Source organism: Bombina bombina, chromosome 7 (assembly GCF_027579735.1).
Source record: "Bombina bombina isolate aBomBom1 chromosome 7, aBomBom1.pri, whole genome shotgun sequence".
In the NCBI taxonomy this organism is placed as follows: domain Eukaryota; kingdom Metazoa; phylum Chordata; class Amphibia; order Anura; family Bombinatoridae; genus Bombina; species Bombina bombina.
In genome coordinates, this window is record NC_069505.1 from 91,548,089 (window position 1) to 91,573,422 (window position 25,334).

The window sequence follows — 25,334 nt, forward strand, 5'->3', positions numbered from 1 at the left end:
AAGTTATTGCTTTAATTACTACATGGTTGCTAACTCATTACATTTCTCAGCTTTTAATCTAAGTATTAATGTACACATACCACATTTAATATTAATTCAATCTTTAACCCCTTAACGACACACGTTGTACAGGGTACGTCATACACAAACTGGTCTTTAAAGACCAGCGACTTACCTTGTACATTGTTAGGGGTTTAAAGCAGCTGGAAGCAATCCTGATCACTTCCAGCATCACTGCAATACCTTTTTTGGCACACTGATGCAGAGAGGGACACTCTGGGCCCTCTCTGCAATCGGCCAGCGATGGTGCCGATCGTTGGTGGGTGGGAGCAGCTCCAGGGAGGTGGGTGGGCGGCTCATTGCTGTACTAGGTCCGGCAAGGTGGGCGGGAGCATGTCTGCGTGCATTTGGGGGGCGCACATGTGCACGAGGGGCTCAAGTGTGCACGCACAATCAATGTAATAGCTATGGGAGAGGAAGGAGGGGAAATATTCCTTTGGAAAGGGGATAACGGGATCTGGGAGGGGGGTACAATTTTTAAGGGGGGCAGCTAGACTATGGAAAAAGGGGGTTAAATTAAAAAAAAACGTAAAAAGCTAATTTTTGTTAAGAAATCGGGTACTGGCAGGCAGCTGCCAGTACCTAAAATGGTCACAAATAGGAAGAGAGGGAGGTTAAGAGAGCTGTTTGGATGGGATCATGGAGGTTGGGGGGTTAGGGGGAAACATACACTGCAGAAACTATGAATGTATTTAAAAAAAAAGTTTTTTAAAAAAGGCTTTTATTTTAGTACTGGCAAACTTTTTTTTTTTAAAATGTATAGTTTTGCTTATTTTTAAATAACATTACTCTTATTTTAAGACTGCCTACTCCAGCTTGCTCCTGTTTGTGTAAAGGGTCTTTTCATATGCAAAAGAAGGGGGAGGGGGGAGTGTCTTATTTCCCACTTGCAGTGGGCTTTCCAGCTGCCTTTTCAACAGAGCTAAACTGAGAGCTTCTAAGTAAGTTTCTAAACAGTTTTATACTGGATTTTTATATCAGTATCTGGGCCTCTTATTCTTTATAGTAGTGTCTATTACATGCAGTTATATGAAAATTAGCGTATACTGATCCTATACTATGCTACAAAGAATTTATTTGCTAAAATCTATTAAAATATAAAATAAACATTACTAAGTAAACCAATTGGAAAGTTTGAGCTTTTACAGAAAAGTTATTTTCACTGTCAAGTGATAAAGCCCAAATCTATTCTATAATCATTGGTGAAAATTTGGATACGTGCTTATCAAAGCTTGTCTCTCATTGGCTCTGGTATTGCCAATTAATTTCCTCAAATTGAATTTCTCTTGCTGTAATTCCCATATCAAACACCAAAGGGCAACAGACAACAGAATGCGGCTTTGTTTGCAAATGCCACTACAAAAATGCTTGTGCATGATTTCCCCAGAGACATCAAGGGGGCGAGTCAGCAAAAAAAAAAAAAAGTCTAACACCTGCGATCGCTGAGCGAAAAGCTTGTAACGCAGTCCCATTGATTTCTATGTTGAAAATACATTTAATGTAAAAACCTAAAACCCTAACATAAACCCTGAGTCTAAACAGCCCTAATCTGTTGCCCCAACATCGCAGCCACCTACATAATGTTATTAACCCCTAATCTGCTGCCCCTAACATCGCTGCCACCTTCATACAGTTATTAACCCCTAAACCTCTGGCCTCCCACATCATTACCACTAAATAAATATATTAACCCCTAAACCTAACCCTAACGTAACCCTAAGCCTAACCCTAACGTAACCCGAACCCTAACACTCCCTAACTTTAACATAATTAAAATATAGCTAATTTAGAATTACAATTATTAACTAAATAATAACTATTTTAAACTAAATTATATACTTACCTGTAAAATAAAACCTAAGCTAGCTGCACTATAACTAATAGTTATATTGTAGCTATCTTGGGTTTTATTTTTATTTCACAGGTAAGTTTGTATTTATTTTAGCTAGGTAGACTAGTTACTAAATAGTTATTAACTATTTACTAGCTATCTAGTTAAAATAAATAAAAACATAACCTGTGAAATAAAACCTAACCTGCCTTACACGAAAACCTAACATTACATAAAATAAATGAAATGAGGATAATCCAGCACCGGCTTCAAACCCCAAGATAGAGGGTACTCCTTTGGAGTGACTGCCACACTCCCAGCAATAGAGTATAAAAAAGAAAAATAAGAGTAACTCCTCTTGTAAAAATCCCAAAATATTTTTATTAGACAGGATCAGACACAGAACACCACAACGTTTCGGGGTCAGTACCCCTTAGTCATGTGATAACAAACATACACACCACACCTGTTTAAATAGGCTGGGCCAGGTAATTGGTTCATCATATTAACTCTTTCAATTTTTTGTAATAACAATGGCCCATTAGTATTAATGCTATACTGACCCCTACTGGTCAAGGGTGGCGTGACATGCAAAATTAAAATAAACCTTAAATATAAGGAAGCCTCAAGAAAATATTTACACATTTACATTATTCAATTAAACTAATGTACAGACATAAAAGAAATTGCAACATATTATAAAATGTATGTTTCACATTATATTTCATTCTGCAAAGCTGGAGAAGATCAATAACTTCCAAAATCAAAATTGGATTGAGTCAAATAACAAAAAAGGGAACTGTCCCTTTTATTTTTTAAAGGTAGTAACACTATCTCAAATCAAAAAGATGTCTATATATAAAGAGGAACAGAGAGTAATAACTCATTGGACCTCAAAAGGACTGTCCCTTTAAATTGCTAAAAATGGCTCTATCTTAAATAAAAGGATGTCTATACATAAAGAGGAGCAGAGAGTGAAAACTCATTGAACCTCAAGATGAAGAGTTTTTGGCATATAAATATACATGCTATACATCCTATACATCCATGTAAAGAGGGGCAAGCAGGGCATCAATAGAAAATAGACCAGTCAATTTCACGGTTCATTCCCTTCGGTTCCAAGGTATCCAACTTAAAAATCCAATAGGATTCCCGTTGTTTCAGTAACAGAGACCTGTTACCGCCCCGTCTTGGAGTCTTAACGTGGTCGATAACTTGGAAGTGAAGTTGGCTCACATGATGCCCAGCTTGTAAAAAGTGATATGCTACTGGGGCAGTTAATGCCTTGCACCTGATATTACTTTTATGCTCCGTGATACGGTCCCCTACCCGTCTAGTGGACTCGCCCACATAGGCACGCCCACACAGACACTTTATCAGATAGATTACAAAGTTAGTGTTGCAGGTATAATAATCCTTGAATTTGAATTTATACCCGGTTTGAGGATGTACAAAATGTGGACTTTTGATTATGGAGCTACAGTTAATACAGCTCAAACAGGGAAAACAGCCCAAATTCTTCTTAGTGATGTAACCTTGTTGGGGTGATCTGCCAGCGCCCACATCAGCTTTAACAAGTGAATCTTTCAGATTTTTATTCCGTTTGTATGCTGGCATTGGGCAATGGCAGAACTCCTCAACATTGGGTATACAGTTTTGTAGAATTGACCAGTGTTTGCGAATTATTCGAGTGATTTGCTGACTTTGTCTGCAATAGCTAGAGACAAAAACCAATCTCCTTTCCTTATCATGATGAGGTTTGGTTTTAAATAGCGTGTCTCTATCAATTGCAGCCACTGTCTGTATAGTGTCATGTACCAATTTCGTGGGATAGCCTCTTTGAATAAATTTATCCCCCATCTCAGATAGTCTAATCATGGATTTATCAGGATCATCTACAATCCTTTTGACACGAAGCATTTGGCTTCGTGGAAGTGATTTTACAAGGGGTAATGGATGAGCACTGTCATAATGAAGAAGGCTATTTCTGTCAGTTTCTTTTCTAAATATGTCAGTTGTGAAACCCATACCTTGTTTGGTCACAGTGACATCTAAGAAGTCAATACTAAATTCACTCCACACAAGTTTAAACTGTATATTGTTAGTAGAAAGATTTAAATCAGTTACAAATGATTCCAGGGCCCCAACGTCACCCAGCCAAAGCCCAAAAATATCATCGATGTAGCGCCACCAAGTGGCGCCACACCGACGGTACTCCGGGTGTTCAAAAACAAATTTCTCCTCAAAAAGATTCATAAAAATGTTGGCATAATTGGGGGCGACGTTGGAGCCCATGGCAGTACCCTGTTGTTGCATGTAAAACTGATCCTCAAATAGGAAGTAGTTGTTGTACAAGATAATCTCCAGCAATTGCAGAATGAAAGAAATCTCAGGGATAGAGTATAGACCACTTGAGTGTAAGGCACTGCTTACAGCTCCGACCCCACCAGCATGTGATATAGATGTATAAAGGCTGGTGACGTCAAGGCTGAAGAGTATCGCCTTGTCTGTGGGTAATGTGAGATCATGAATTTTAGCCAGAAAGTCATTGGTGTCCTTTAAAAGGTCCAATGAGTTGAGGTCCAATGAGTTATTACTCTCTGTTCCTCTTTATATATAGACATTTTTTTGATTTGAGATAGTGTTACTACCTTTAAAAAATAAAAGGGACAGTTCCCTTTTTTGTTATTTGACTCAATCCAATTTTGATTTTGCAAGTTATTGATCTTCTCCAGCTTTGCAGAATGAAATATAATGTGAAACATACATTTTATAATATGTTGCAATTTCTTTTATGTCTGTACATTAGTTTAATTGAATAATGTAAATGTGTAAATATTTTCTTGAGGCTTCCTTATATTTCAGGTTTATTTTAATTTTGCATGTCACGCCACCCTTGACCAGTAGGGGTCAGTATAGCATTAATACTAATGGGCCATTGTTATTACAAAAAATTGAAAGAGTTAATATGATGAACCAATTACCTGGCCCAGCCTATTTAAACAGGTGTGGTGTGTATGTTTGTTATCACATGACTAAGGGGTACTGACCCCGAAACGTTGTGGTGTTCTGTGTCTGATCCTGCCTAATAAAAATATTTTGGGATTTTTACAAGAGGAGTTACCCTTATTTTTCTTTTTTATATTACATAAAATAAAAACACTAAAATTACTAAAAGAAAAATTACCAAATTACAAAAAACAAAAATACTAAATTACAAAACAAAATTATCAAAAATAAAAACGAATTACACCTAATCTAATAGCCCTATCAAAATAAAAAAGCCCCCCCCCCCAATAAAAAAAACCCCCTAGCCTACAATAAACTACCAATGGCCCTTAAAAGGGCCTTTCATGGGGCATTGCCCCAAAGATATCAGCTCTTTTACCTGCAAAATAAATACAAACACCCCCCAACAGTATAACCCACCACCTACCCAACCAAACCCACCAAATAAAATAACTATCTAAAATAACTAAGCTAACCATTGCCCTGAAAAGGGCATTTGTATGGGCATTGTCCTTAAGAGGGCATTTAGCTTGTTTTCCATGCCCTGAAAAGGGCATTCAGCTCTTTTAGGAAAAAGCCCAAACCCTAAGCTAAAATAAAAACCCACCCAAAAAAAATCTTAAAAAGAACCTAACTCTAACCCCTGACAAACTTTGCAACCTTAGGCACTGCTTACAGCTCCGACCCCACCAGCATGTGATATAGATGTATAAAGGCTGGTGACGTCAAGGCTGAAGAGTATCGCCTTGTCTGTGGGTAATGTGAGATCATGAATTTTAGCCAGAAAGTCATTGGTGTCCTTTAAAAGGTCCAATGAGTTGAGGTCCAATGAGTTATTACTCTCTGTTCCTCTTTATATATAGACATTTTTTTTATTTGAGATAGTGTTACTACCTTTAAAAAATAAAAGGGACAGTTCCCTTTTTTGTTATTTGACTCAATCCAATTTTGATTTTGCAAGTTATTGATCTTCTCCAGCTTTGCAGAATGAAATATAATGTGAAACATACATTTTATAATATGTTGCAATTTCTTTTATGTCTGTACATTAGTTTAATTGAATAATGTAAATGTGTAAATATTTTCTTGAGGCTTCCTTATATTTCAGGTTTATTTTAATTTTGCATGTCACGCCACCCTTGACCAGTAGGGGTCAGTATAGCATTAATACTAATGGGCCATTGTTATTACAAAAAATTGAAAGAGTTAATATGATGAACCAATTACCTGGCCCAGCCTATTTAAACAGGTGTGGTGTGTATGTTTGTTATCACATGACTAAGGGGTACTGACCCCGAAACGTTGTGGTGTTCTGTGTCTGATCCTGCCTAATAAAAATATTTTGGGATTTTTACAAGAGGAGTTACCCTTATTTTTCTTTTTTATATTACATAAAATAAAAACACTAAAATTACTAAAAGAAAAATTACCAAATTACAAAAAACAAAAATACTAAATTACAAAACAAAATTATCAAAAATAAAAACGAATTACACCTAATCTAATAGCCCTATCAAAATAAAAAAGCCCCCCCCCCCCCAATAAAAAAAAACCCCTAGCCTACAATAAACTACCAATGGCCCTTAAAAGGGCCTTTCATGGGGCATTGCCCCAAAGATATCAGCTCTTTTACCTGCAAAATAAATACAAACACCCCCCAACAGTATAACCCACCACCTACCCAACCAAACCCACCAAATAAAATAACTATCTAAAATAACTAAGCTAACCATTGCCCTGAAAAGGGCATTTGTATGGGCATTGTCCTTAAGAGGGCATTTAGCTTGTTTTCCATGCCCTGAAAAGGGCATTCAGCTCTTTTAGGAAAAAGCCCAAACCCTAAGCTAAAATAAAAACCCACCCAAAAAAAATCTTAAAAAGAACCTAACTCTAACCCCTGACAAACTTTGCAACCTTAGGATCCAGACTAATGAATATCTTTTGAGAGAAAACTTTCCGGTTGGTAATCAGGAAACCAGGTGATTTCTCAAGCATAACCCCAGAAGATGGACTAGGTTCTATCATAGGCTGTACATTAATCTAGTTGTCTAGAAGATCTAGTTGTCTAGATTCACAATTTGAGCTTCTATTAATTATAATATTCACTTTATTTAAGGCATTTAAGAAGAAGAATAGATTTTCATGAAATTGTTAATTTGTAACATTTCACATTTTTTTGTGTAAATTTTATTGATATAATGCATTTTTAAAACATTTTTATAAAAAAAAAACTTATTTTGTTGAAATCTAGGGTTATTAATATTTGAACCAGTATAAAGTAAAAATAACATTTTTAATATACATCCACATTAATAATTGCATTATTTGAACCACTTATCAATGCTTGGAATAGTTCTATACGCAGGGGCCTCTTTCAATGCTTTACATACTTTACAGTATTGTAATAGATAATTAGTAATTCCTTCTGGCTTGAATTTAGACCTCCAGTTGAAATATTGCTTGTATCTTTTATCATCCTTATCTAACTCCAGAAGATAAGAAGCCAGTTCCTTAGGACTCTGAAAATCATCTACGTGTATAAATGAATCTGGGGGTACAAAACGTTCATAGTTAGAACGAGGTGGTCCCATTACCACTGGCACAGTCCCTGAATGGAATGAATTATTCCATAGTTTTTCAGTGATATAGTCATCATGGATACTGTTCTCAAATGCAAGATAAAATTTGTAAGTAGAAAAAGTCATTGTGTAATTATCCTTTGGGAGCAGCATCCTGTGACGACCATACATATCAATTTGGATGTATTTCTTAAGCTCCAAATAGTATTTGCTCCTCCGGTAGTTTGGATTCCAGTTACTAACTGCCCAGGCTACAAGTTTAGTTTTTAAAGGAATTGTAAAATTTTCATGTGAATCATGCTTCCCCAGCCATCCATAAGGAGTGAAGATATCTGAGTCTGCCCTATAACTCATGGTGAGGTTGATGAGGTTATCCATTAATGTCAAATTTGGACTGTGAGTTGGAGACTCTAAACAGAACCAAATCCAATATTGTTTAGTGGGTCTTTGTTTTTTGGGCAATAAATCTCTAGAGCTACGTACATTATCGTGATGCAGAATAACAGCATCTGCATCTGAGTATAAATTGCGGTCCCCTGTGTAGAAACAACCAGATGTGTCAAAGTCATAAGGGCACTGGTCGTATGGGAACTGGTTCTTAAAGCGCCATTTCCAAAGGAGAATAAGGTAAGTTTTTTCTTGTATCAAAAATGACTCACGTTCTGAAGAAGAATTTAATGTTTGATTTCTTTCCTGGTTAAATATTTTAAAATCCGAAAATGTGGAGAACAAAAAACACAAAAATGCCATTTGCAGGATTGCAAAGAAGCAAATCTTTACCAAGGAAAATGAGCCCATGGCTTTCTCAGTTCTCAGAGCAAAATATTTCTAGCCTCACACTTGATAACTTCAATATAACTGTTTTAAAACTTTTCAAATTAGTTTTTCATAGCATCTTCTTAACCATCTTATTTGACTCCAACTTAGATGTATTTCTGTTGTGGCTGTAGGGAAACAGAAGAAATTATTTACTCGCCTTTAGTGTAAGAGTTAAAGAAGACATAAAACAACATATGTGCTTAAATATCACTGAATTGTTAAATTAATGCTAAATTCTTAGACAAATGCATTTTGAGTTATATAAGTGGAATAAAAAAATCTGAATAATATATAATACATATCTAATGTGGAATGTAAATATTATTTTGCTATACACATTTCTTCTTTTAAAATATTTTTTATATCAATGTGTAGTCCCAAATTTACTGTTTGTGTGATCAAATCATGATAACACCAGTTTAGATAGAAAATGTCCTGGAAGACAAAAAGAAAAAAGAGGCGCTCTTGGTGCAGCAAGTTCCAATATATGACAACCAAAAGTTTGTGATCTAGATGTTATACTCACAAACAAATATGCACATGCAGTGCAATAGTAGGCAGACCGAAACTTCAGAGCCGTTCGGCTGACTCAATGGCGACTCTGCCAAGCGGTGCTGACACGCCAGATAGTGGTAACAGGGATCCGGTTCACTGTGAAGCCTCCATGATAAGCTGCAGTGATCAGCTAAGATGGGAATCAACAGACTGCTATGGATAGTTACAAATTCACCAAAGCAAGGAAGAGTAGTAAAAGATTCTGTTTATTAAAAACACAAAAATTTGCTTTGCAATGCGTTTCTCGGCTAACAATGCCGTTTCATCAGGCTATACAATTTGTTACACTCTACCTTGCTACCTTTTAACTATACATTCAACCAATCTGCAGTCCGTGTTACGGACAACGCCCAAATCACTACAGACAAATCAGAGGCTCTGTAGACCGCACACCACTCGATATAATATCTATACTCTTTAAACATTCTTGAAACTTATGATGTGTGCGGAGGACAAAGTCCTTTGTTTGGACTATTTTGGTCATGGCAAATGCTTCTTTCAATCTTATACTGATAAGAAATCCTATCAAATTAAGAGCAGGATGAGCTGTGCCTCACGTTATGTAATTTATCTTATCTCCTGCATATGTGGGGTACAGTACATTGGTCGTACAATTAGACGTCTCAGTCATCGTTGGTCAGAACATTATCGAAGCATTATACTAAATAAAAAAAAAACATAGTGTGATTAGCCACTGTCATCAGAAACATGAAGAGAATCCTAGATGTTATTCCATCATTCCCATAGAGCGAATTGACAGATCACACATTTATAACCGGTTTCTCAAGAAACATACTGGATCCATAAATTGAAAACTATGCATCCTTTAGGATTAAATCTAAATGTGGATCTAGCAGCGTTTTAATGTTTCTCTCCTTCTTTATCTACTAATCTCTATGGCATATTATATTAATATGTGCCCATATGGGGTCTTATTAATATTTATAACATTAAATTTGCATCCATAGGTCCACATTCATGCAGTATGATACTCTTGTATATATCATATATGGGACCAATTAAAACATAAACCTCCCATCTATAGATCAGACCATATGGTCTGTGCTCTTGATATTACACAGGAGGATACTTATAGTCTACTATATACTATTTATGTCCAGCTCCCCATTATCACCTTCTACTGGTAGTATAGGTCATTTTTTGGCTCTTTAAGGCACATCACTTAGTGATTACCATCCATAGAACTTATCATTATTATTGACATTACCATTTTTCTTTCTTTCTCTTTCTTTGTTTCAGTATCTACACACCACTAACGGCACTTTAATTCAATTCTCCCCTTTCCATCACTCTTTATTTATATTGCAAGAATACACCAACATTAATACTCACTATCCATCTACATCACACATTTACTCACTTTCCACTAATAAGGGCAAATATTTCATTACTAGTGTTTTTTCGACATAAGTTCAGAGTTACTATTCTCAACAAGCGGGGGTCCTCTATACTCTTTTCATATCCCAGCACAATATCAGAGTTACTCACATCACTTCATTCACATATTGGACCATTTACACATTCATATATAGATTTTAGTATCTACATTACTCACCACCTTTTTAGCTTTAGCACACAACTTAAATCGTATTACACATTTTTAATATTAATATTATAATAATCAGTTCATCGACATATGTCATTATTATAATCTGAGAGTCACTCACACTTTTTCATGCACATAGGGGACATCTACACATATCTATTTAGATTTTAGTATTAATATTACTTAGCACTAATTTAGCTCTTGCACATGATTATAAATTGCATTATACATGATTATTATTATTATAACAATAAGTTCACTGATTTATCTCATTTAATTAATTCTCTATATACTAGATATTATTGATTACGAATATATATCTGAGGTTCTTAATATTATTATGGCAGTGGTGGGAAAATATTTTATATAGGATAAACCGCTCAGTATTATCTAGAGTAAGATGGGTTAAAAGAATATGAATCTAGCCTGTTGTATATCTATTTACAAGATTCGTATATGCATATGTTTAAGTGGCATTTTACTCTGCTGAGAATATAAGTCTCACTACAGTCTAGTCAAAAGACTTTGTTCTCCGCACACGGTACAAGCTTTAAGATTTTTTTAAAGATCATAGTTGCCCTCTTGAGGGGTGTGTGTTCTGCAGAGCCTCTGATTTGGTTGTAGTGATTTGGGCGTATTGTCAGCCCAGTATTGTCTGTAGTGAGTCGGGTTGTAAGAATAACGATTCAGCTTGTTGAATATTTATTTATAAGGTTCGTATATGTATTTGGTATTTACATCGTTATGAAAAAAATCTCACTTCAGTCCAAACTAAGGACTTTGTCCTCCGCACATGGCATAAGTTTCAAGAATGTTTAAAGAGTATAGATATTATATCGAGTGGTGTGCGGTCTACAGAGCCTCTGATATGTCTGTAGTGATTTGGGCGTTGTCCGTAACACGGACTGCAGATTGGTTGAATGTATAGTTAAAAGGTATCAAGGTAGAGTGTAACAAATTGTATAGCCTGATGAAATGGCATTGTTAGCCGAGAAACGCGCTGCAAAGCAACTTTTAAGTGTTTTTAATAAACAGAATCTTTTACTTCTCTTCCTTGCTTTGGTGAATTTGTAACTATCCATAGCAGTCTGTGGATTTCCATCTTAGCTGATCACTGCAGCTTATCACGGAGGCTTCACAGTGAACCGGATACCTGTTACCACTATCTGGCGTGTCAGCACTGCTTGGCAGAGTCGCCATTGAGGAGTCAGCCGAACGGCTCTGAAGTTTCGGTCCGACTACTATTGCACTGTATGTGCATATTTGTTTGTGTGTATATCATCTAGATCACAAACTTTTGGTTGTCATATATTGGAACTTGCTGCACCAAGAGCGCCTCTTTTTTCTTTTTGTGTTCCAGGACATTTTCTATCTATTGCATACATCTTGGAGAGAGCTGCTCACCATCGGATTGATGAACTTTTTATCTACTTTGCCTATATTGGTTTGAATACCTACTAGAGGGACTTTATCTATGTTCTTAAGTCTATCTATTTCTTCTTTGGAAAACATTTGATTATATGACAAATATACTTTTTCTATGGTACTATATAGAGTATATTAAGATTGATATTGGTATCTCTATATTAACATCCTCACACGTGATTGGTTATTCTGTTGGTTAACACAGCAGTTGTACTGTGATCAAACCACATTTGTTTTTAACACCAGTTTACTCCCTTCAGTCGTACAACATCTCAGTCTCACCGTGCCTGAAAAAATTGAATCATGTGTTTTGGATATCTGGGACTTTGCATTTTTTTGTCTTTGCTCAGCAAACCCATGCCTAAATTAAATACATTGCCCTGCTTCAGACTATTACATACCTCCCAACCATCCTACATCCTGTATCATTGTCACTGGTTGGGAGATCTGACCTGCTACCCACTTGCAACTTTATTGTCCTGGTTTTAAGAGACTCTACTAGCCATACTTATTTTAACCCATCAAGTGGGACCTTGACTGTGACAAACCTGATGCTTTAAACTCCATTGACTGTGAATGAGATGAAATTCAGTCCTCTTTTGTCTTACCAATCTCACAATTAGTTGGTACAGCAAAATTTTATAAAAATAAAAGTGGAATGACCCTCTCTGTCCTGACGAGTGGCAATGCACCTTCCTTAGGAAACAATAGGGATCATTGTCTGTTTAAAATTGTGCCAACATCACCTGTTAATTCGGATATACTAATATTGGATTTCTTTCAATAAAAAAATTAAATTAGAAACTCTGAGCAATGTTTTCCCATTAAAATTCAGGATACTCCCATGGAACGCCCATGAAACTCTCATGGAACGCCTTTATATTGTCTATGTAAGCGTTTGTTAATAAAGAACAAAAAGTCACCCTAATAATCAACCTATAGGAGATGAGAGAATGTGTATATATTATTCATGTATACATGTGTGCAATTACCAGCATATCAGGCCTTGCTTTAGACTGACTAGTGAACTAGCTGGTCGGGCCAATGGCCAGTCCAGGCCTTTAAGCATGCACAGTTTTCAATTTAACAAACACACTCACTTACTAGTTGTATTTAAACATTAAGGGTTAGATTATGAGAGGAGCTGTATTTTGTGCTACAGCTTGCGCACTAACTCCACTAGAAGTAAGCTTTTTGCGAGCGTTGGGTAGCACTCGTATTAAGAGTTGAAAGTAAAATATTTCACATGAACAGCCAAACAAAGAATATTGCGATCGCGTTAATGTATTCCCCCATAGAATTCAATAGATTGTGAAAAGCGGAAAAAAAACTAATACCTTACTCATGCGCAAACCCGACATGAAAATTAGAATATTTCACATTCCAATGTTCTACATATATCTGATAGTATTTTGATATAGCATATATACTTACATATATATATATATATATATATATATATATATATATATATATATGTACTGTATATATATATAATAGTCCAAATACAAGTGCACTCACTGTAACCAATCACCAGCTGCCAGGGTGCTGTGTAAATTGTATACATCCAGAACATTTATCACGTTTAAGTGAATAAAACACTGCACTCTCATGAAAAAGATTTCTCAATTTAATCACATCAATTCAGCATAGTCTATAATAACCCCAAACATTTCGGTACCGAACTGGTACCTTTCTCAATGGGTGTTAAACCTGTGACAACAAAAATACTGCAAAAAATGATCTCACTTGTCACCTAGATTAAATAAGTGTGGTTGTTTGCATGAGTGATCAAGGGAGATTGAAGAAGTAGGAATATTTTAGTTAAGATCACACTAAGGGCTGGATTACAAGTGAGGCACACACTGTTTTGCACAAGCGATTTTATCTTTCACAAGCATTTCTCAATGAGCTGATATAACAAGTTGAGCGAAATCACAAATTATGCTTCAATCCTTACCGCAAACTCAGAGCTGTGGTTAACTGTTTCTGAAAGAAAACAGTTGCAAAAAAACACTTCAAAAATACATTACACAGTACAGTTACACTCATAAATTATATATAAAAAAATTATGCATAAAAAAGTTATAAGGGCTCAAAGATATGAGATCTCAGGTGTTGGAAAAATAAGGCTGCAAAGGGCTTTAAATTAGATATATAAATATATATGTCTAAATATATACTGTATATATATGTCTATTTATGTGTACATATATATTAATGTATTTATATGTGTATTTACAGTCATATATACACATAGAAACAGATAAATATATTATGTACACACATGCAGACATAAATATAAGCAAAAAGTTTGACGGATAACACCACCATTGCTATAAAAAAGCCCTATTAAACATAATAGGCCAGTATATGTGTCAAATAAAGTGTTAATCAAAAAACAATCGGCTAGATTACGAGTTTTGCGTTAGGCTTAAAAAGCAGCGTTGGCCGGTCCTAACGCTGCTTTTTAACGCCCGCTGGTATTACGTGTCTTGAAGGTACAGGCTCACTGCTCACTTTTTTGGCCAGACTTGGAAATACCGCAAATCCACTTACGTAAATTACATATCTTTTTTTTTTCAATGGGACTTGCATAGCGCCGGTATTAAAAGTCTGACAAAAAGTGAGTGGTAAACCCTCTCCTGTCAAGACTGGTACCGCATTTTAAAGTCAGTAGTTAAGAGTTTTATGGTACAACGCCGTAGCATAAAACTCTTAACGAAAGTGCTAAAAAGTACACTAACCCCCATAAACTACCTGTTAACTCCTAAACCAAGGCCCTCCCCCATCGCAAACACTAAAATTAAATTTTTAACCACTAATCTGCCGAACCAGACATCGCCGCCACTATAATAAATATATTAACCCTTAAACCGACACACACCCACCTCGCAAACATTAGTTACATATTAACCCCTAATCTGCCAGCCCTAACATCACCACCACCTACCTACATTTATTAACCCCTTAGCTGCCGCCCCCAATGTCACCGCCACTAGACTAAATTTATTAACCCCTAAACCTAAGTCTTACCCTAACCGCACCTAACTTAAATATAATTACAATACATCTAAATAAAATTCCTATCATTAACTAAATTATTCCTATTTAAAACTAAATACTTACCTATAAAATAAACCCTAAGCTAGCTACAATATATCTAATAGTTACATTGTAGCTAGCTTAGGCTTTATTTTTATTTTACAGGCAAATTTGTATTTATTTTAACTAGGTAGAATAGTTACTAAATAGTTATTAACTATTTACTAACTACCTAGCTAAAATAAATACAAAAGTACCTGTAAAATAAAACCTAACCTAAGTTAAAATAACACCTAACACTACACTATAATTAAATTAATTCCCTAAATTAAATACAATTAAATACAATTAAATTAAATTATCTAAAGTACAAAAACAAACACTAAATTACAGAAAATGATAAACAAATTACAAGATTTTTAAACTAATTACACCTAATCTAATCCCACGAACAAAATAAAAAAGCCCCCCAAAAATAAAAAAGCCCTACCCTACACAAAATTACAAATAGCCCTTAAAAGGGCCTTTTGCGGGGCATTGCCCCAAAGTAATCAGCTCTTTTACCTGTAAAAATAATTACAAATCACCCCCCAACATTAAAACCTACCACCCACACAACCAACCCTACTTTAAAACACACCCAATACCCCCTTAAAAAAACCTAACACTAACCCCTTGAAGATCACCTCAACGAAGCCAGGAGAAGTCTTCATCCAAGCCGGGCGATGTGGTCCTCCAGACAGGCAGAAGTCTTCATCCAGACGGCATCTTCTATCTTCATCCATCCGGCGCGGAGCGGGTCCATCTTCAAGACATCTGACGCGGAGCATCCTTTTCATCCGGACTCTTCTTACTAAATGATGGTTCCTTTAAATGACGTCATCCAAGATGGCGTCCCTTCAATTCCGATAGAATTCTACCAGCCAATCGGAATTAAGGTAGAAAAATCCTATTGGCTGATGCAATCAGCCAATAGGATTGAGCTTGCATTCTATTGGCTGATTGGAACAGCCAATAGAATGACAGCTTATTTGCTGATTGAATCAGCCAATAGGATTTAACTTCAATCCTATTGGTTGATTGCATCAGCCAATAGGATTTTTTTCTACCTTAATTCCGATTGCCTGATAGAATTCTATCAGCCAATCTGAATTGAAGGGACACCATCTTGGATGATGTCATTTAAAGAAACCGTCATTCAGTAAGAAGACTCCGGATGAAGAGGATGCTCCGCAACAGATGTCTTGAAGATGGACCCGCTCCGCACCGGATGGATGAATATAGAAGATGCCATCTGGATGAAGACTTCTGCCTGTCTGGAGGACCACTTCGCCCGGCTTGGATGAAGACTTCTCCCGGCAGGTTGGTTGTGTGGGTGGTGGGTTTTAATGTTAGGGGGGATTTGTAATTTTTTTACAGGTAAAAGAGCTGATTACTTTGGGGCAATGCCCCGCAAAGGCCCTTTTAAGGGCTATTTGTAATTTAGTGTAGGGTAGGGCTTTTTTTTTATTGGGGGGGGGCTTTTTTATTTTTTTAGGGGGATTAGATTAGGAGTAATTAGTTTAAAAATCTTGTAATTTGTTTATTATTTTCTGTAATTTAGTGGGGGGTTGTACTTTAGATAATTTAATTTAATTGTATTTAATTGTATTTAATTTAATTTTAGTGTAGTGTTAGGTGTAAGTGTAACTTAGGTTAGGTTTTATTTTACAGGTACTTTGTATTTATTTTAGCTAGATAGTTAGTAAATAGTTAATAACTATTTAGTAACTATTCTACCTAGTTAAAATAAATATAAACTTGCCTGTAAAATAAAAATAAACCTTTATAATAATAATAAAAGTTAGGGGGGTTAGTATTAGACTTAGATTTAGTATAGTGGCGGCAACGTTGAGGGCGGCAGATTAGGGGTTAATAAATGTAGATAGGTGTCTGCAATGTTAGGGCCGGCAGATTAGGGGTTAATAATTGTTTAACTTTTGTGATGCAGGAGTGCGGCGGTTTAGGGGTTAATATGTTTACTATAGTGGTGGCAACGTTGGGGGCGGCAGATTAGGAGTTAAACAGTGTAGGTAGGTGGCGGCGACATTGGGGGCGGCATATTAGGGGTTAATAAATATAATGTAGATGTTGGCAATGTTGGGGGCAGCAGATTAGGTGTTCATAATATAATGTAGGTAGCGGCAGTGTCCATAGCGGGAGATTAGGGGTTAATAATATAATACAGGTGTCGGCGATGTCGGGGGCAGCAGATTAGGGGTTAATTAGTGTAAGATTAGGGGTGTTTAGACTTGGGGTTCATGTTAGGTATAGACATAACTTTTATTTCCCCATAAGAATCAATAGGGCTGCATTAGTCAGTTTTACGCTGCTTTTTTGCAGGTGTTAGACATTTTTTCAGCCGGCTCTCCCTGTTGATTCCTATGGGAAAATCGTGGACGAGCACGTTAAACCAGCTCACCGCTAACGTAAGCAGTGCAGGTATTGAAGTGCGGTAATGAGCAAAATTTTGCTCAATGCTCACTTCTTGTCTGGTTTGTAAAAACCCGTAATACCAGCGCTGTCTGTAAGTGAGCGGTGAGCATAAACTGCTCGTTAGCACCGCACAGCTTCTAACGCAAAACTCGTAATCTAGGTGAATGTGTTACTATACATCAACAGTGATATGTGATCCCACAATATTCATGCTCCCCCAGTCAATAGGTACCCATGGGTTGAATGAAAATGGAACAATCCACAATACAAGTCTAATCATTGTATAATTGTCAACCGCACCTCCAGCCTAGGTAGTCATAGCAAACAAAGAAAACAATCCGGGAGACACTCGTAGTCACTATTCGTCCCTATAGCAACCGTTCACAACACTGTTGCAGGCATGTGTATTACAGCGTGGTTCGTGAGGCCAAGATCACTGGTCACAGAGGGACGCTGTTAATGCTCACTTGTTATTTGCTCAATCAGCTAAAAAAGTAGGATAAAAAGGCCAGATGTTCAGATTGACTATCCTATCGGGACACGAGCAGATCGATCTGAAAGCACCTCCCCCTACAATCTCATAGGCAATCAGAGGTACACCCCATCTCCTATAGGCAGGGACCATAGGTCTGATAGCCCTTTGGCATCAACTAATGAACAACTAGAGTAAACAGCCCTCCTGGTCACATAAATATAGTGCTGATCTATATAGGCGCTCAGTGCCCAATGCTTTGCAAAACACTCTCAGATTAGACCCACAGACAGGCATCAGTCAACTAGTAAACAACTGAGGGAAAGTAAAGAAATTAAGGAAAGTAAATAGCCCTCCTGGTCACGTCAATACAGCACCGATCTATATAGGAACTCAATGCCCAGCGCTTTACAGTACACTATCAGAATAGCCCCCCTGACAGGCATTACCAATCTGCTGCTCAGCCACCTCTTGTAGCATATATAACCCCTTGTCTACATTATCTACAGGCCTAATTTGCATGTAACATATGTGCTCAGCGTACCTCTGACAAAAACACCCTATTACAGTGTAAAAATATAAAATGCATCAAATAGAGTGGTATTGACCCCTCGTGTACCTAATGTGAGGTACTAGATCGCTCCCCATCCCCAGTATGTTGGCAGTGCAAACCTAGGTACACGCCACTGTATGAACACTCCATGTATGAACACTATATATAAGGGAATATAGTATATAATAATAGAAACAGAAAAATTCGGCTAACTAATCTACAAGGTTTGGTCTAGGGGAAACTCAAACATCCACAAGCACTATGACCCAATGAAAAAACACATACCTTCCAATAATGAAAAACCAGAGGCCAGAGTGAAAAATTTATCTGAGAACAAAATATAGTTGCCATGGACCCTTCATGGTATGCCAACTTGAACCATGATCCACGCACCGGGACTCGTCACCCATCCAGTGTGAGAACGGAGATATGGGACCACGATCACAGAAAATAAAGTGTAAGTGATGTGAAAACTAAACATATAAACATAAATCAAAAATATAATAAAAAGAGATCTAAAAAGGCTCCTATTAAAAACAAATAGCCTACCTGCAACACTACATTAACACAGGGTTACAAAGACTTATGGTGTATAAAAAATGCATACTTCATTGACCAACAGACTGTGTAAAAAAACATATATCACGGTAAACCAACCAACTGTGCTACTGTATATAGTATAATGTCATCATGTGCTCTCATAGTAGAAAATGATCAAGGACTCTCACTCAGCACCCTATCTGGCCACTCCAAGAAATTAGTATCCATCACAGGAACACCTGCCAACCAGTTTGGAAATTGAGGCCCCTGGGTGCCAGGGTTCCCATTTTGTGTATTCATCTGCCTTCTTTCTGCAACAAGATCTTGGCTCTATTGCCCCCTCTTTTTGGTGCCGGTACATGATCAATTATGCAGAATCTCAAGTCCGTAATCGTGTCTCCCCTCTCTAGGAAGTGTCCGGCTTCCAGTTGATCCAACTTCCCACACTTCAGGGCAGTCCTTATGATTGACCGGTGGTTGGCCATCCAAATCCGGTCATCATCGATGGTTTTCCCAGTATAAAATAGCCCACATGGGCAATTGAGAAGATAGTTCAAGTATGTTGTCGTACATGTAAGGAAGAAATTGATTGTATACTTCTTCTTTTTCTCCGGATGCTGTAATGTATTCCCGGTGTGCATACTGTTGCAGGTCACACAACTTGTACATTTAAAGCAGCCATTTTTCTTCTTCAGCCACATTTGCTTGTCAGTCAGCGGTATTAAATTTATCTTCATCAGGAGATCCTTCAAGCTTTTGCCTCTCCTGTATGCCAAATGGGGTGCCCCCCATTTTGTAAATGGCAATGAGGGGTCAGACTGGATCACCTTCCATTCCTCCTTTATGGCTTTAGTAATATGGTGCTGGTCCGGAGTGTAAGTGGTTACAAACGTGAGTTGGGGAATGGTGTCTTGTGTAGCCTTATCACCTCCAGTCTCTGCCTGGATTGCCTGCTCACACATGGTCTGTAGCTGTTTCCTTTTGTACCCCCGTTGTGTGAATCTTTCCACCATTTCAATTAACTGGACTTCACTCCATACAGGGTCTGTGTTGTTGCGTACCACTGTTTGAAATTGTGCCTTTGGTATGTTTCGAAACAAGGCTGGTTGGTGACAACTAGTAGCATGAAGAGTGGAGTTCCGATCTGTGCTTTTTCTGAAGAGAGTGGTGCCAAGTGTCCCATTGGTTTTAAATACTCTCAAGTCCAAATAATCGACAGAGTCCATATCCGCCACATGTTGGAATATGATGGTACTTTCAAGTGAGTTCAATGTGTCAATCCAACTCTCAAGTGACTTTACATCATCTTGCCAGATCAAAAACAAATCATCTATGTATCTACGATAAAACTTGATAGATGATATCTCATACACTTTCATGTGTAAGGTCTCATACTCAGCCATGTAGAGATTCGCCAGCATTGGGGCCACATTTGACCCCATCGCTGTTCCTGCTGTTTGAAGATAGAATTTATTCTCAAAATGGAAAAAAATCATTTGTAGACAAATCCTCAAAAGTTCCATCAAGACATCTTCTGGTGGGCCTACATATGGCGTACGTCTCAAGCAGTTGGTAACTGCTGCAATGCCTGATATGTGAGGAATCACTGTGTAAAGGCTTGAGACGTCCATAGTGACCAAAATGTCAGAATCACTAATGTCAACTAAATTAACAATGTCATGGATAAACGTAGATGAATCCTGTACATAAGACCTCATGTGTTTGACCATGGGCTGCAGGAAGTGATCTGCAAATTCAGGAAAAGGTTGCAGAAGAGATCCTCTGGCTGAGACAATCGGTCTTCCAGGAGGGCATGTCATATCTTTATGAATTTTGGGCAATGTGTACAATATCGGTGTTATTTGAAAATCCTTTTGTAGGTAACGTGCTTCTTGTTCAGAGATGACCTCAGCTTCCTGTCATCAGGTGCTCTCATAGAAGAAAATGATCAAGGACTCTCATTCAGCACCCTATCTGGCCACTCCAAGAGATTAGTATCTATCACAGGAACATCTGCCAGCCAGTTTGGACATTGAGGCCCCTGGGTGCCAGGGTTCCCAGTTCGTGTGTCCATCTGGCTTCTTTCTGCAACAAGTTCTTGGCTCTATTGCCCCCTCTTCTTAGTGCCAGTACATGATCAATTATGCGGAATCTCAAGTCTGTAACCATGTGCCCTCTCTCTAAGAAGTATTGGGCTACTGGTTGATCCAACTTCCCACACTTCAGGGCAGTCCATGTGCTTGGCCAGTGGTTGACCCTCTGAATGCGGGCATCATCGATGATTTTCCCAGTATAAAATAGCCCACATGGGCAATTGAGAAGATAGATAATGTACGTTGTCGTACATGTAAGGAAGAAATTGATCTTATACTTCTTCTTTTTCTCCGGATGCTGGAACATATTCCCGGTATGTATACTGTTGCAGGTCACACAACTTGTACATTTAAAGCAGCCATTTTTCTTCTTCAGCCACATTTGCTTGTCAGTCAGCGGTATTAAATCTGTCTTCATCAGGAGATCCTTCAAGCTTTTGCCTCACCTGTATGCCAAACGGGGTGCCCACCATTTCATAAATGGCAATGAGGGGTCAGACTGGATCACTTTCCATTCCTCCTTTATGGCTTTTGTAATATGGTGCTGGTCCGGAGTGTAACTGGTTACAAACGTAGAATTGGGGAATGGTGTCTTGTGTAGCCTTATCACCTCCAGTCTCTGCCTGGATTGCCTGCTCACACATGGTCTGTAGCTGCTTCATTTTGTACCCCCATTGTGTGAATCTTTCCACCATTTCAATTAACTGAACTTCACACCATACAGGGTCTGTGTTGTTGCGTACCACTCTTTGAAATTGTGCCTTTGGTATGTTTCACATCAAGGCTGGTTGGTGACAACTAGTAGCATGAAGAGTGGAGTTCTGATCTGTGCTTTTTCTGAAGAGAGTGGTGCCAAGTGTTCCATTGGTTTTAAATACTCTCACGTCCAAATAATCGACAGAGTCCATATCTGCCACATGTTGAAATCTGATGGTACTTTCAAGTGAGTTCAATTTGTCAATCCAACTCTCAAGTGACTTTACATCATCTTGCCAGATCAGAAACAAATTGTCTATGTATCTACAATAAAACTTGATAGATGATATCTCATACACTTTCATGTGTAAGGTCTCATACTCAGCCATGTAGAGATTCGCCAGCAACAGGGCCACATTGGACCCCATCCCTGTTCCTGCTGTTTGAAGATAGAATTTGTTCTCAAAACAGAAAAAAATATTTTGTAGACAAATCCTCAAAAGTTCCATCAAAACATCTTCTGGTGTGCCTACATATGGCATACGTCTCAAGCAGTTGGTAACTGCTGCAATGCCTGCTATGTGAGGAATCACAGTGTAAAGGCTTGAGACGTCCATAGTGACCAAAATGTCAGACTCACTAATGTCAACCAAATTAACAGAGATCCTCTGGCTGAGACAATCGGTTTTCCAGGAGGGTACTTCAGAATCTTTGGCAATGTGTACAATATCAGTGTTATTTGAAAATCCCTTTGTAGATAACGTGGCTCTTGTTCAGAGATGACCTCAGGAAGCTGAGGTCATCTCTGAACAAGAAGCACGTTATCTACAAACAGATTTTGCAATAACACTGATATTGTACACATTGCCAAAAATTCATAAAGATATGAAATGCCCTCCTGGAAGACCGATTGTCTCAGCCAGAGGATCTTTTCTGCAACCTTTGGCTGAATTTGTAGATCACTTCCTGCAGCCCATGGTCAAACACATGAGGTCTTATGTACAGAATTCATCTACGTTTATCCAAGACATCGTTAATTTGGTTGACATTAGTGAGTCTGACATTTTGGTCACTATGGACGTCTCAAGCCTATGCACAGTGATTCCTCACATATCAGGCATTGAGGCAGTTACCAACTGCTTGAGACGTATGCCATATATAGGCGCACCAGAAGATGTCTTGATGAAACTTTTGAGGATTTTTCTACAAAGTAATTTTTTCCGTTTTGAGAATAATTTCTATTTTTAAAAAGAAGGAACAACGATGGGGTCCAATGTGGCCCCATCACTGGCGAATCTCTACATGGCTGAGTATGAGACCCTACACATGAAAGTGTATGAGATATCATGTATCAAGTTTTATCGTAGATACATAGACAATTAGTTTCTGATCTGGCAAGATGATGTAAAGTCACTTGAGAGTTGGATTGAAACATTGAACTCACTTGAAAGTACCATCAGATTCCAACATGTGGCGGATATGGACTCTGTTGATTATTTGGACGTGAGCGTATTTAAAACCAATAGGACACTTGGCACCACTCTCTTCAGAAAAGGCACAGATTGGAACTCCACTCTTCATGCTACTAGTTGTCACCAACCAGCCTTTATTCGAAACATACCAAAGGCACAATTTCAAAGAGTTGTACGCAACAACACAGACCCTGTACGGTGTGAAGTCCAGTTAATTGAAATGGTGGAAAGATTCACACAACAGGCTTTTAAAAAGAATCAACTACAGACCATGTGTGAGCAGGAAATTCAGGCAGAGACTGGAGGTGATAAGGCTACAGAAGACACCATCCCCCAACTCACGTTTGTAACAACTTACACTCCGGGCCAGCACCATATTACGAAAGCCATAAAGGAAGAATGGAAGGTAATCCAGTCTTACCCCTCATTGCCATTTATGAAATGGGGGGCACCCCATTTGGCATACAGGAGAGGCAAAAACTTGAAGGACATCCTGATGAAGACAGATTTAATACCGCTGACTGACAAGCTAATGTGGCTGAAGAAGAAAAACGGCTGCTTTAAATGTACTAGTTGTGTGACCTGCAAAAGTATGCATGCCAGGAATACGTTCCAGCATCCGGAGAAAAAGAAGAAGTATAAGATCAATTTCTTCCTTACATGTACGACAACGTACATTATCTATCTTCTCAATTGCCCATGTGGGCTATTTTATACTGGGAAAACCATCGATGATGCCCGGATTTGGATGGCCAACCACCGGTCAAGCATAAGGACTGCCCTGAAGTGTGGGAAGTCAGGTTAACCAGTAGCCTGACACTTATTAGAGAGAGGACACACAGTTACGGACTTGAGATTCCTCATAATTGATCATGTACCGGCACCAAGAAGAGGGGGCAATAGAACCAAGATCTTGGTGCAAAAAGAAACCAGATGGATACACAAACTGGGAACCCTGGCAACCAGGGGCCTCAATGTCCAAACTGGCTGGCAGGTGTACCTGTGATGGATACTAATCTCTTGGAGTGGCCAGATAGGGTGCTGAGTGAGAGTCCTTGACCATTTTCTACTATGAGAGCACATGGTGACATTATACTATATACAGTAGCAGAGTTGGTTGGTTTACCATGCTATATGTTTTTTACACATTCTGTTGGTCAATGAAGTATCCATTTTTTTATACACGGTAGGATCCATAAGTCTTTGGAACCCTGTGCTAATGTAGTGTTGCAGGTAGGATATTTGTTTTTAATAGGAGCCTTTTTAGGTCCCTTTTTATTACATTTTTGATTTATGTTTCAATGTTTAGTTTTCACATCACTTACACTTTATTTTCGGTGATCGTGGTCCCATATCTCCGTTCTCACACTGGATGGGTGATGAGTCCCTGTGCATGGATCATGGTACAAGATGGCATGCCATGAAGGATCCATGGCACCTATATATTGTTCTCAGAGAAATTTTTCACTCTGGCCTCTGTTTTTCATTATTGGAAGGTATGTGGTTTTTCATTGGGTCATAGTGCTTGTGGATGTTGGAGTTTCCCCTAGACCAAACCTTGCAGATTAGTTAGCTGAATTTTTATGTGTCTATTATAATATACTATATTCCCTTATGTATAGTGTTCATACATTGGCTTGTACCTAGGTTTGCACTGCCAATGCACTGGGGATGGGGAGCGATCTAGCACCTCCCATTAGATATGCGAGGTGTTAATACCACTCTACTTGATGCATTTTATATGTTTACACTGTAATAGGGTGTTTTTGTCAGAGGTACGCTGAGCACATATGTTACATGCAAATTAGGCCTGTAGATAATGTAGACAAGGGGTTATATATGCTACAAGAGGTGGCTGAGCAGCAGATTGGTAATGACTGTCAGGGGGGCTAGTCTGATAGTATACTGTAAAGTGCTGGGCATTGAGTTCCTATATAGATCGGTGCTGTATTGACGTGACCAGGAGGGCTGTTTACTTTCCTTTAGTCGTTTACTTTCCCTCAGTTATTTACTAGTTGACTGATGCCTGCCTGGGGGGCTAGTCTGAGAGTGTATTGCAAAGCGCTGGGCATTGAGTGCCTATATAGATCGGCGCTATATTGACGTGACCAGAACAGCTGTTTACTTGCCTCTAGTTGTTCAT

At 38.1% G+C, this 25,334-nt stretch overlaps 1 protein-coding gene across 7 annotated transcripts in view; it reads right to left on the reverse strand.

Annotated features, from left to right (window-relative positions):
* Window positions 1-7,048: 7,048 nt before the first annotated feature.
* LOC128665909 (3-galactosyl-N-acetylglucosaminide 4-alpha-L-fucosyltransferase FUT3-like) overlaps window positions 7,049-25,334 on the reverse strand; it is a 139,777-nt gene continuing 121,491 nt past the window's right edge. For all 7 annotated transcript variants that reach the window (XM_053720167.1, XM_053720163.1, XM_053720162.1 and 4 more), the window contains one exon: window positions 7,049-8,423. In XM_053720167.1, coding sequence (XP_053576142.1) covers window positions 7,222-8,277 — 1,056 coding nt within the window. In that variant the 5' untranslated portion in view covers window positions 8,278-8,423 and the 3' untranslated portion in view covers window positions 7,049-7,221. The remainder of the gene's footprint in view (window positions 8,424-25,334) is intronic.